The sequence below is a fragment of the Poecilia formosa genome, unplaced genomic scaffold, assembly GCF_000485575.1.
Source record: "Poecilia formosa unplaced genomic scaffold, Poecilia_formosa-5.1.2 Scaffold71, whole genome shotgun sequence".
NCBI classification, from domain to species: domain Eukaryota; kingdom Metazoa; phylum Chordata; class Actinopteri; order Cyprinodontiformes; family Poeciliidae; genus Poecilia; species Poecilia formosa.
The window spans coordinates 2184412-2198397 of NW_006800010.1; the positions used below are offsets into that span (position 1 = coordinate 2184412).

The window sequence follows — 13986 nt, forward strand, 5'->3', positions numbered from 1 at the left end:
TCTAAACAATCCCCAGGCAAGTGGGACAGTATTTCCGTCCAACTCTTGAAAGCAAAAGCTTCCCTCTTTACTATCATTAATTATACATCTTAACAACATGAGCCAACCTGAAACAAGTTTACACCTGCAACATCCACTTTGATGAGTGTTGCTATAGGCAGCCTGGTATCTTTAAGGTATGGTGTGCTCACCATACCTAAAATGAAAGCATTTTTGTTGTGTTGTTGAGGTCAAGGCTAAGAGGCATCATCATAGAGTTTATGATTTCATGAAAAGATTGATTTCTTAAATGGTATATGGGGGGAAAAATGGTGCACAAGCAGACCATGGAGACAATACAGGGCAAATTAGGACGAACACTTAAGGGAGCAAGTGAGAGGCAGAAAAAGGGAATGGGCGGGGGAAATAAACCTAAACAGTAACATACTAAATTATACAGAATGAATCCAAAAATCACAATTCAGAATAACTGAACTAACACAAGGAATAATACAATGATACAGAAATCTAAATTGAAAATAACTGAAGCAAAAGTCCAAAACACTTGGGGGATTATAACAGTTTGTGTTTCCGGCTCAGTGGTCACTGCTGAAAACAGATTTCCAGTTCGTTTATCATGACATCTTTATTTTTATTACAGATGTTTGCATTTGTAGGTTTCTATGAATGTTGCAAGAAAGTTTTTTAAAGGTGTGAGCTTGGAAAATGTTTTCTGTTAGATTAGCTCAGACGCATTATGTTGACAGTAGTCATCAGAAAATGTAAGCCTCATTTATTTTTAATGAGAACGCTCGTTCCAGCTTGACTGAATCTCACACATTCGCAGATCTTTGACATCAATATTCAGGAAGACAGAACACGGCCCCGTTTGTTTCCAAGCTATATGTAGTAGGACTTTAAATGTGACATATTTCTTAGCTGCAAAATAATGTTTTACATGTATTAAATGTACTTCCGCTTGACTGATTGGGCTGCAAAATCACCTTAAGATCCTGAATACCAAGCAGACATAAACCTGAAATCCCTGACCTCAAGCCAGTTCTATATTTCTTAGTGTGATAAATCTTTCCCAGTAGACACACACTCTACACAGCTCTGCACACTCAATTCAGACATCCAGGAGCCGCTTGGAAGATGTACAGCAAAATGACAACTTACAGTGTAGAAAACAGATGAAAAATTACAGAATGCAGCTAAAAGAACTTCGGTGACGGTCGCTGATTGAAGCCGTCACTATTTCAAGTCTTATCTCCTCCAGGAATAAAACAAACACACAGGAAACATGTGGCAGGCTCTGTGATGACAGATTGCACAGACAACAGTCTCCTTCAAACCCACACCGCAGCGCTCGGATGAAACCGAGAGAGACAAATAAAGTCTTGGACAATTGATAAGAGATTGAGTTGCATATTTACTGTCTTGTCCATGTTTTCACATTTGTCCTGAAACTGAGCCACGGCTCCTCTCGGTAATTAAGGTTTGTCAGTGAAAGTGTGTCCTGCTGATTGGCCTGCTTGTTTAACATGCTTCAAATCAGTGCGGTAAAGTCGAGGTTTGTGAATGTGTATCTAAGTAGGGAAAATGGTTGGACAAGTGACACTGTTGCTCTTTACTACTGGCTTCAAATTCAAAATCTATTTGCTCACTGATACCCATTGGATGGTATAGACGGGTAAAAAGAAAATGTGTGAAAACTGATTTTTCTGCCCTCTCATGCAGCTGCTGCAGGTTGGAAATGCTCTTCACGTGAACCCGAATGTGTTCAAAAATTCATCCTCTGCTTTCACTTGAGATCATGAGCTTGTGGATGTGGTGTGTAGCCCATTTTGTACAGTCATGAGTTGAACACCTAAATTATACATTAGTCTGTTGGATTCGGATCATGCTGCTTTTTGAACTAGTGGAACAGAGAACATAATATTATTTATTAAACTGAATCCTCTTGGCAGATTTGGGGTAACATTTTGAGTGTCCCACCTTCTTATGGGACATTTAATTTGCAATTTGTGTGAAATTAGTTGCAAAAATGTTTTTAGGAGTTCATGTTGATCAGTGTTCACCTGTAATAAGATATGTTGGTGTTTTGACACGTCAGGAAACGATAACATTATTATTTACCTCTATTAAAATGCAAGGAAACAAACATGAATTATGCAGCAATGAAACTGCTTTTGCAAATGCAGTTCTGTGCAGCAATGCCTCCAGACACCATCTGCATAATTTTCTTAATGTACTAAACTGCCAAAAGTGCTTGGTCAGCGATAGTCCAGAGGTCTTGTAGCTACAGACTGATGAACTTTATGCAGCCTTCAGATTTCAGAAGCCCTATAAACATGTTTCACTCTCTTCACCCCAAATATGATCTTAAAGCATAAGGCTTCATTCAAGGTCTCTTTGCTATTGGAAAGCCATCCAGAAGTGGAAATATGTTGGCATAATACTCAGAATAATTCAATATTGATGTAATGGGCACCTGAGGTAAAAGCCACAAACACAAATGAATGGAAGTCTTCAGTGAATTTTCTTTTTCTTTCCGTCAAAGTTGCTACTACAGTTTGCTTTTTAGAGCACTGTAGGCCTGCATTTGCTCATTTTTAAACATTTTTGGTTTTGTCTTGTTGAATAAGACTACCAGGTGAGGGCTCCCATTTTGGCGACTCGATTTATCTACTGAAATAGCTGTGAATAAAGGTTTTTGACAATGTTTTTCCAGGATAAATCAAAATCATCATGTTCAGTTTCCAAATTTGCTTTGTCAATTCTGAAACATGATTCTGTTTTTATCTAATATTCAATTATGAATGTTGAGGTTAGTTATTAGATTATATCTCCAAGACAAAAAAAAAAGTACTGCTCCTGAAGGCAAACCAAACTAAAAAGAGAAATATTGCGCTTTAGTTCTCTTTGTGTCTTGGCATTTTGACAACCAAAGTGAAATGGCTCTTAAAGTCGCTGCCTGTATATCAAAGCAATCACAGAACAGAGTGAGCTTCCTTATTCAGATCACAGCCAGGAGACGCTTGCCCCTCCCCGTCTGCCGATCCAGCAGAACATTAACTTTAACTATGTTTTAGATAAAAGACACAGCTGTTATGTATCATTACATCCAGAGGGAAAGACGGATAACAAAAACATTCCTCCTAATTCAGCACAGGACACAATAAAAGCAGACAGGCTCCTGCTACGTAGCTTGTAAAAGTCAGTAGATGTTTCTGTTACCAGCAGCAGCCTTGACTATGCAGTCTGGTCGAGTGTTTTGAAGAAAATCAAAGTATATGCTGATTGGAGTAAACTTTAAACAGAATGGACATGTTGTATGGTGATGTGAATGTTTGTATTGTGTTTTCATAATTTGCACTTGAGTAAAATGTGTTATTCTGTGGGCCCCTCCTATTTAGTATCAACATGCTCAGGGTAGCTCAGATTCTAACAAGCAATAAGATTAGTTGCCATAACTACGCAGATGAGACACAGCTCTTCATTACGACGCCACCGGGTGACCATGAACCCATACAAGCACTGAGAAGATGCATTGATCAAACCAGTGCCTTAACTTTCTCCATCTGAACAGAAACAAAACTCAAGTTATTATCTTTAGCCCGAATGGATTCAGACCTGAAATATCAGAGACTCATAAAGACCATTACAAAGTCGGCCTTCTATCACATGCAGAACATTTCTAGGATTAAAAGATGGCCCCCATCATGATCTAGAGAAATTCCTCCATGCGTTTATCTTTAGTTGAATTGATTACTGAAACAGTGTCTTCACAGGTCTGCAGATGATTCTGAATGCTGTTGCTTGAGTTCTCACTAAAACCAGGAAGATGGCACACATCGGCACCGTTCTGAAGCCCCTTACTCTGGCTCCCTGTAGCTCAGACTCTAAAATACTTTTGTTCATAAATAACTGAATGACTTGGCGCCAAAATGCATCAAGTATCTGTTGTTGTTGCATCAACCATCCAGACCACTCAGATCTCAGGTCTGCTGTGCATCCCCTGAACCAAAACCACATATGCAGAAGTATTCAGTTTCTGTGTCCCACTAATCTGGAACAAGCTTCCAGAAAACTGTAAAACAGCTAAAACACAGAGTTCCTAAAATCAAGTCTTAAAAACCAACTTAAGAGCTACATTTAATTAGCAGTAACTGGAAAATAGACTGATGCTGGTCTGTACAACAACTTTTTATTACTCCTCTTTTTGTGCCACTGGAACATAATGTGTCTGTGTTGTGTAATTTTGTTCAATTTTGTCACGTAAACCACTTTGAACTGCCTTGATGAAGAAATGGGCTTTAAAAATAAACTTGACTTAACAAAAAATAAAATAACAAGATGTTCCTCCATAATTATGCACTACTTTGTGTTAGTCTCTTATAAAGTCCTACTAAAATACATTCAGGTTTGTTGCTGCAACATGGCAAAATGTGTGAACTTTAGCAAGACACTACATTTTCCTTTCTTACTCTTGTGTAAACTAAAAGCCAAAAACCATTTGTTCTGTCATTCTTTTAGGAAGACATGGATCACAACTACTACACATCAAAAACATACGGACCGTCAGATCCTATGAGCAAAGACTTGTGGGTAAATATTGACCAGATGGAGAAGGACAAAGTGAAGATCCATGGGATTCTGTCTAACACACACAGACAGGCGGCGGTAAGTCAACAACAGCAGAACTGGAGATTTAGTGGATGCTAAATGTTGGATTTAAGCCCTTAGTCATTGTCGTGCTAAAATTCTTGTATTAAAATATATTTTCCGAGATATTTTGAATTAACAAAGAAGCATCCTAAATCAGCTTGGAAATACTTCAGGCCCCATGACATATGGTAATAAATGAAACCTAGTGAACAGTTTCCTTTTTTGCAAATCTCTTCATATCCCCTAAGCTTTTTCCACATTGTAGCAGACTACAACCGCAAACTTTAAAAATTTTTTATTGGGATTTCATGCGGTAAACCTGCATAAAGCAACACAAAGTAGTCAAGTGAAAGAAAATGAGTTTTCAAACCGATTTGTTTTCTTTACAAGAATAAATGTGAAAATGGTGGCATGCATTTGTTTTAGCCATCTTTACCCTGATTTCTCTAAATAAAATAGAGCTCAACTACCTGCAATTGCAGGAAAATAAAGCATAAAGCCCTTATATAATAAACTGATATTTGTCGTTGTAAAACGGTAAGGTGTGGGAAGATCAAAGGCGCGTGAAGTCTTTTTTAAATGGCCTGTAAATTGAGAGCCTTTCACTTAGTATGCTGCATGTACATTGCCTTTAAAGCTTGGCAATTGACAGTTTATATCAGTTAAAGTGTAGAATTTTTTTTATGTAAAACATTAATGGGTTTAAATGCCATGGAGGTTCCTTGGGATAAAAATCAATATTTTAATGGAAGCCCATCCACGGTGGTACAGCGCTATAAGTTATAAGGCAGTAGGCTCAAGTTCAAAAGTTTGGCATTAACATAAAAATAAATCAACTTAAAAAAAACAAATAAACAAAAAAAAAACTCAAAGTCACATATTATAAGGTTGAAATAAGAGTTGCAGTTGCACTTTTCATTTACAGAGGAGCTTTAAAATTCTTCCACTGAGACCAAATCATCAAGCTTCACTGTACTCTTGATATTATTTTGACTACAGGGCAAAATAAGAGCGCACAGGTCCAACAAAGTTCTAAAAAAATTCCAAAGAGAATCTCGAGGTCCTCATGTTATTTATTTAAGGTTTAGAAGTACTCAAATAAAATGCAGTTTATTAGCCTAATTCAACGATACTTTCTGCTTTGGGGTGAATCCGTCAATACAGTTCAAGTTCAGGGTAAGCTTGGTTTACCAGATACACGTGGCTTACACATGACTTTCCCCGAGCTTTATTATGAATACATTGATTTCATTTATTCTTAAGAATAAAAGTAAGTGATATTAATTATTATTTTCTTATGAATTACTTTCTTGTGGACACTTTATATTATATATTTTCTTAATTGATGCACCACAAGTTTCAGCTGCCTATTCAGCTGCTTTGTTCTTCTTTTTACTCTTTTTTTTTCTCCAGATTTCTTGATTGGATACCAATATTGTCGACTACAAGCCTGAACACAGTTTAAAATACAGAGCTGCTGTATGAAAATGTTGATTATACATATAATGTAATCTCATCACTTCTGCCTAATGGTTACCTTAATGCTGTTGATGCATTGCAACAACAGGCACCACCGGACACTAAATAAATACGACTTATTTCTTAACAAGCGTCACCTAGTGTTCACATAGGTCTACATCAGATGAGTTTTTTTTTTTGTTTTGTTTTTTTAACCAAGCTCTTCTTTCTTCGAGAAGAACTTCACTGTGTTAACCTCTTAGGAGTCAGTCTAACACTGCAACACAAATGAAACCGTTGTTTTATTTACCCAAAGGGTCCACAATTGTCATCTTTCTGTCATAATATATTCAAGATGAGATGAGTTGAGGAGTAAAAATCCAAGGTTTCTACATGCAGTTTAAAGTCTTTTCTGCAGCTATGTTTAAAGCCCCCACTGCTCACAGGTCGGTGCAGGCAGGTGACCCATGTGAGCTGCATACTGATACAGTCATAAGGCAGCAGCCACCGACCAGAGAAGCAGAACAGCATGGCAGCAGAGAGAAAGGAAGTAACCTGATAGAACAATACTTGCTGAGAAGTCAGAATAGACTCCCACATTGTGCACATTCTGCTCCTCTGCCTTCATTTTTTTTTTTTTTGCCAGACATGAGGCGTTGCAGCTGAAAAAGATATTTAAATGACTTTTATTATTCTCTGTTATTATCCTCTAAATTTGACTTAGTCTGACAAATCAGTAAAAAGAATGTCCTGAATCAACAGACAGTCAAATAGGACACTTGGCGCTTTCGGCTGATTCATTGAGAACGGAAAACCATCTGTGCTGGAATCATCTGTGGTCTCGTGACGGAGGGCAAACGTTTTAAACAAATAGTTTATCGCGATGGGCAGTTAAAGTCCTGAGAAACTGCTTAAAGCTCAGCAGAACGTGCTCCTTTCCAGACCCGCCGGCTGCCAGCGCAGAAAAAAAAAAAAAAAAAAAGGCTGATAAGGTCAGAAAACAAAACACATCAACAGAGGTCAGCTCCATCAGAGCTTTGCTGAGAAGTTAAGCTGTGGAATTGGCTGCGCAGCTAGTGAGATTCAGGGCGGTTTACCACAGGATTACTAATGCAGGGCTATGTATTCCAGTATTTATTGCAGCTGCCAATCTCCGTTCTCTCTTCTGGCAGTTACTGTGCCATATTCGGTGTACAGATGAAATGATGCGTCCATAAACCATGGTATGCGAGTCAAATCCTGCCAAGAGTGGAGACAAAGTGGTGAATGACACAAATGTGTGCTCTGAAGCAAAACGTAATGTGAAATCTTTCTAATTTCCACTGATAATTCAAGACTTTTGAGAAAATATGTCTTTTTTTGCTATCTTGTAATGTTTATACTACAAAAGTTGAAGAACTTTATCAAAAGTGAGATTATTTTAATGACAAAAAGCTCAAAATAGGAATACACATTCTATGTTCATATATTATATGCATTAATATCTATACTCTCACTAGTTTACTTTTATTGAGTTGTTTGTTGTGAAGCCAGACTGTTCTGTTTCAGAAAGCATTACTCTCATTTGAATTTCACACTGCATACGTTAAGTTCACTTACTTTACTTGTATTTCAGGATTTATGTAAAACTACAAAAAAACTTAAAATACATTTGAAGAAACGGTTTTTGAAAGACGAAAAAGTTTTTCCACTCGAGTCCTGAAGGCCGTTACAATCTGCTTTTTAATAAATACCCTGTTGTTTATTCTTTTAGGAACAAGAAAATCACATTTTATTGCCAAGATTTGTCTTTTTTTCTGTACTCGTGACAAATGTGTGGCAAAGATAATCATTCATATTCTTTATCTTCGCAGTTACAAACAAGACTCCTCTATATTTACTGTTCCCAGTTCCCCTCTGATCTTTATCCTCTGCTGGTCTTTAAGATAAAAGGAGTCTCTTCTTGGATTTTCTGTTCCCTTCATCTTCCTGACTCGAGCCATCTGTCTGTTTTTCCACTCACAGAGAGTTAATCTGTCTTTCGATTTCCCGTTTTATGGACATCTCCTGCGTGAAATCACTGTAGCAACTGGTGGTAAGTTGGAATATGCTCTCTGAATAGTAGCTGTGTCTGTAATTGTTGGACCAACTGTATGTGCTTGGCAAAGTTGAATGTACTGTTATTTTTTTTATTGCTATGCGGTTTAGGAGAGAGCTGGGGGGCTTACAAAATTTCTATGGAGATAATAAGCAGATCTTTGCTATGCTACCTACCTGGTCGACTGCTCTATTGAAGTGTGGAACCTAATATTTACATACACTCCAAAAAAAAAAAACCCACATAATTATTTTTTCTCTCACTTAAAATCTTGTCCCATGTTTTTTTTTTTTTAATAAAACAGAATTTTTTGACATATTTGGTGGAAAAAGTGGGAATTCTGTAAACCTGAGAACACCGCCCCAAGTATGGAGGTGTCTGCATTATGCCATGGAGGCGTTTTGCTGCGAGATTAACTGGTGCACTTAACAGTTCATTGCAGTTCATTCATGATTAAATCAAGAAATAAGAACATTGTGCTGAAATATTGAAGTTACTTCACAGAGACATCAGCCAAGAAGTTAAATCTTGGACACATGAAAGTTTCCAAAAGGGAAGTCTACCAAATACAAACTACATGTCCTGTAAGCTTCAGTTAAAAAAATAAATATAATTGTCTCCCTCTCATTAGCAAATAGAAATATTTTATAAAAGGGGAAAAACTTTAGTTTCGGATTCAATGCTAGACATTAAAAAATATATGCAGTGTATGCAAATATCTGATGTCAATTATATATGTATCCCAAAGTCTTGCCTTTGTGTGAACTAAATTAGAAGTATCAGGGTTAAAATGTCTCGTTTGGCACAAATCACACAACGGAACCACGAACGGCTGTTGTCCAGCCAAGCGGTCGGCATGATGGGAGACTGTTTAAATTTCTCACCTCCATGTAATCGTCTGCTAGCCTGAAAACACACCGCTCCCGGCATTCAGCACCAGCTTCTCGCGACACCAGACTTAGCTGGGGGAGAAAACCAGACCCGTGGTTTTTGGGCTGGAAACACGAATCGCTCCGCCAAGTCGCACCCTGATAGACTCGGATACGTAGGTGGGGGGTATCAAGACGAGGAAAGTGACACGGCGGTTGTGTTCACCGCTGTGTGCAATGCAATTTTCCACTTGAGTCTTGACAGCAAGACCACAAATACCCCAACCAGCTATTATCACATCAAAGACCAAAGCCCTGCTTTTTTACCCAACTACTCTAGAGATGCAGGGCTGCCTTTCGCTGCCTCTGAAATAATATAAAAATGATTTGTTGTGGCTATCGTTATTATCTTCGCAGTCTTGATTCTTATCTCCGAAAACTGCTTTTAGAGTCGCTCTGTGAGGATGGGCACGGGCCGTACTAGCAGGGAGGAGATAACAAGAATTTGCATTCCTCTAGACTGGGATGGAGAGGCGTCACCAAGCAATTGTAGCAAGAAGAAGAGGAGGAAGAAGAGGAGGCAGCTATCTTCCTCTTACAGGCCTCAGGGGTTTTGTCTCCGAGACGGCCTTCTCTCATATCCCTTCGTCAGTCAGCCCATCCTCTCAGCCATCTTTTCGCCTTCATTCCTTTCAGCAACTCAGCTTTTACTCAAGGCATCATTTTTTCCACTAGACTTTTACATCTAAAAAGGATCATTATAATTCCACTTTCCACTGTATTTATATTGTGCCCATTCACTAGAAACATAATCTCAAGACAAGACGCTCCAAGTCGTATCCAATTCCGATTTAAATCCCGTCCAAATGCAATTCAGAGGAATCCAGATGATTCCTTTTCAGTCTGCTTCAGATCCAGCTACATGTGACCAAATTCAGTCCATATTAGATGACAGTGCCGTCATATTCAGGTGATCCCAGTTTGTAATTCATCAAGTTGTTAACTTTGCAGTAAACTATCACCCTGTGAAGCCATGTGGCAACCGTGGACAAAACCTTTCAGCTTTTTACAAAATGAAAATGGGGCCAGTTTCAGGATCTGCTGACTTGGGATTGAGAGAGCAGCATGGAGAGACAAAAAAAAAAACAAAAACACAAAAGCACAGAGTCAGGAATACTTTCTAAGAGAAAGAAAAACACTAAGTTAATGGAGGGATAGCTATACCATTGGCTTTACTTGCAAACAAGACATAGCTAAGCAAAAATAAAATATATATATATTATATTGGAAAGGAAAAAAGCACACAAGGTTCATGACAGCAACAGATCCATACATGACATTATCCAGATAAAAGACTCACACAAACACCTGGCCAGGGGAACTTTCTATGTGAAAGAAACTCTGAGAATAAACAAGAGGAAACAGCAGAGTGAGTAAAACATATCAGTATAGCTTTCAAGAGCGTTATCCTAAAGCAACATAGCTAACCTAAATGATAACAAAAACCTAAACCTCTACAACTGTAAACTTTATTAAAAGGAACCTAAAGAAGGAAAGTTTTAAGCCCGGTCATAGATGGCTGCCTGCCCCACCAGTGAACATGAGAGCTGGTTATTAGTCTGGGTTTTGTTTTTTCTGGTTTTTATTGTGATAAAGGATAGCAGAGGTGTCACTTCAGGAGTTTTGCATTTATTTATCTTCTGTCTAAACAGTAAAAGAGCCAATAGCTCTCCAACACGACATTGTTTAGGCAAGTGGCCTTTTCAAATGCCTCTGATCCACTTTCATGTTTACATGCCAAAACTCTGGAATCATGAAGCAAAACATTTTTACCAGAACACTTAAATGTGTCAGTTGGTTTATAAAAAAAACTATTTTTTAATGTGAAAGGATGACCACATGGTCCACCCTGAAATATCAATGACAGGAAGATATAAAACACAGAATGCTGACCTTAAGGATAGACATGTTTCAAAATAAAACAGGAACGAGGTCTACAATGACTAACTAACTAAAGTCCAAAACATACGTACATTAAAATAATTACAATCAAGTCTAAGGAAAGAACTGAATAAATTTAAAATTTAAAAGATGTTACAATTTATGTATGTTTTTGCCAGGAACTCTACATCGAGTGCAATTGGCAGCTAAAGAACTAAAGAACACTTTTTAAAAAAAAGGAATAAATGGCCTCACACCAGCTGTGCTCTTTTTAAAGACAACAGTTTTGTTCTCTTTAATCTGCAACATGTTCAAGGATATTCAGCTAACTATCTGATAACAAAGTTAACTTTGCAATAGGAGCTTTTTATGCAGTCGGTGCATAAAAAGCTTTAATGTCCTCACACACTGTTCAGGTCATCTAAAATTACTGACCATCTGCTGCTTTCCAGTTTCTCTCTGGCTGATTTTATAACTTATCCCAACATTTTGTTGGCTCATGAACTGCTTCATGTCCTGTGATCTGAGGGTGGGATAAGAGTGGTGACTAGTCGGCTATGGATGGTTGCTTCACAGTCAGCAATAAAAAAAAATAAAATAAAAATAGAAGGAGACGCTCTAAGTAGATGAAGCCTCACAGCTATGTCATATTAAAAGCCAGAAGACTAAATACAAAGCGGGTGGGCATGCTGCTCCTTTCCCGGACCTTCCTAAGCCTCGAAACGGCTGCGATAAACACAAATCGTATTGGAAATGAAACACAGAACAGATCTGCTCCTGAGGACAAAGAGCTTGTCTAAACATGTTGTACAATAAAGTAAAGCTTTCAGTCTGATGGTTCCGATCATTCCCGCTCATGTTTTTCTTGGACATGTGCAGTCCAGCTCATTTTTGTAGGTTTTTTGTAACTCATAAACACACTCAGGAAAAAAAAAAACAACCCTCGTCTGAGTCAGGCTTCTCTCCATTACTCTTCTCTCTCGCCTCTATCTTTTGCTCCCCCTGGTCTCTCTCCTCCTCTGTCCAGTCTCCTTCTGGTGATAGTGACAACTATAATGAATGAACAGACTATTTATTGAGCGCCCTGCAGCCCTCACCTCTTTAGTGTATTGAGAGGGTGTCTGATTTTCTTTAGACTGTGTATTAAGCTGGGTTGTGTTTGGTTGGTGGAAAGCAGACGCAGCAGCACAAATAAATCCCTTTCACACCGGGCTTTGTGCCTCCATCCAGACGGGTTTGTGTTTATGCTTCGTCGAGGGACATTCTAACCTCTTTTGAAATTAAATACAGCATAAATAAATAAATAAATAAATAAATAAATCAGCACGACTGAGTAGAACATTGACTAAAAACAAGATAAAATGAACGTTACAGTAAGTGCCATTTTATAGCACAATCAGATATCAATGTTGCCTTCAGTAGTTATAAAAATGAATTAATAAGTAAATTAAAAGAAATGCCTTGCAATTGAGCCTCCGTCTCTTTAAGAACCTCCTGCTCTTTCCAACACTCCTCTTTCCACATATACGCGTAACCATTGTTAATTGGTGTCTGACATCAAATGAATCTAAACTTTTACAGTTTTTCAGACAGGATGACCAAAAATATTTATTTTTGTGAAACGCTGGAGTAATTCCAAAGGATTTTTCACAGATGGGGAAATATTGTGACATTTTAGTCAGACCCCCTTACACCACTTCTGCATCTTCTTACTGTCTCTCACCAAGCTTCCTCCTCATTCATTGTCCATTGGAGACTAATGCATATCAAGGAACAGTAGGTGTAAGATAAAAACTAATTGTAACCATAGCAACTCCTGTAGAGCTCTGTGGGACTCTGCATTCACTCTTTTTCCAGGTGATATCCGTACACAACTAAATCAAGTCAAATTTTTCTTCTCTGCTCCCATTCTTCATATCGAGGTAATTCTGTGCAGGGAGATGTATTTGGGAAAGACTGTTTCCTCCCACAGCAGGCTGCGTATAGTTTTCAGAGTGATGGATGTGTTTTTATAGCCCATCCGCCATATGTGAGGAGATGCCTTGTCACATGAAATGAGAGTTTATGGGTCTGGATCTGGTTGTATATTTGCAAGAAATAAAAATTAAAAAAAGTAGGGTTTTGTCCCCTCCACCCCCCACTCCTCAAGTCTGCATCTTATTTCATTTGTAATTAAGTAACTTTATGCATTACAGGATTTCTTGAGCCATGCGGTTATAACACTGCATTTTACTGGAAATATTAACTTCACAGATTTGATCAAAGATTCAGGCATGATTTAAAGGAATATTTAAAAATATATCTATTTAAAGTGAGGAAAACAGCATATTTTATCTTCAGCTAAATGCATTACAGAGCAATGCAATATGCTCCCTCTCCCGCCTGTTGCTGCTGGTTTGCTGGTCTTTAAAACTAGAATTTGGAAGCTGGAAGAAACAGTTTTATTAGGTAGCTGACCTCTGGCAGGCTACCTGAGCAGATAGCCTGACTAAATAGCCAGATTTCAGCTTGTAACACAAATACAAAAATCTGAAAGCTGATATTGAATTACAAATGATAATTGATGAATATAAAAAAATGTCTCTTTTGTAACCTAGATACATAAACAAATTAAATGATCTGAAAGTGTTGTTCATTGCTCAGAATTATCTTACATAAAACATCTGATACACTCAGAAAGACTGTTTAAGTCAGCTAGTATTTCATACAGATTTTTTCATACAAAAGAACAAAAGCTTTTCCTAAAAACGAAATTGTAGGATAATAGCTGACTGCAGAGAAGTGAGGACAGTGTTGGATCCTGTTGTTCTCAGTGCAAATTCTTTCCCCAATGTAATATTTAGTGGCTGTGTTTATGCTTTTTAATGGGCTCCATTAATAACCATGTTTAGAGACTTTTAAATATAGAACCTGAGTTTGTTTTGTCTTTCCATAAAGAGTAAAAAAGTAACAAAAGCCCATTTTTGAAGTCGTGCTGTCCTCATTATCCTA

The 13986-nt window shown here is 37.9% G+C and overlaps 1 protein-coding gene across 1 annotated transcript in view; it reads left to right on the top strand.

Moving 5' to 3' along the window:
* Window positions 1–13986, top strand: part of plxdc2b (plexin domain containing 2b) — a 79523-nt gene that overhangs the window by 37525 nt on the left and 28012 nt on the right. Inside the window, exons 3-4 of the mRNA XM_007555640.2 lie at window positions 4519–4665; window positions 8113–8182. Coding sequence (XP_007555702.1) covers window positions 4519–4665; window positions 8113–8182 — 217 coding nt within the window. The remainder of the gene's footprint in view (window positions 1–4518; window positions 4666–8112; window positions 8183–13986) is intronic.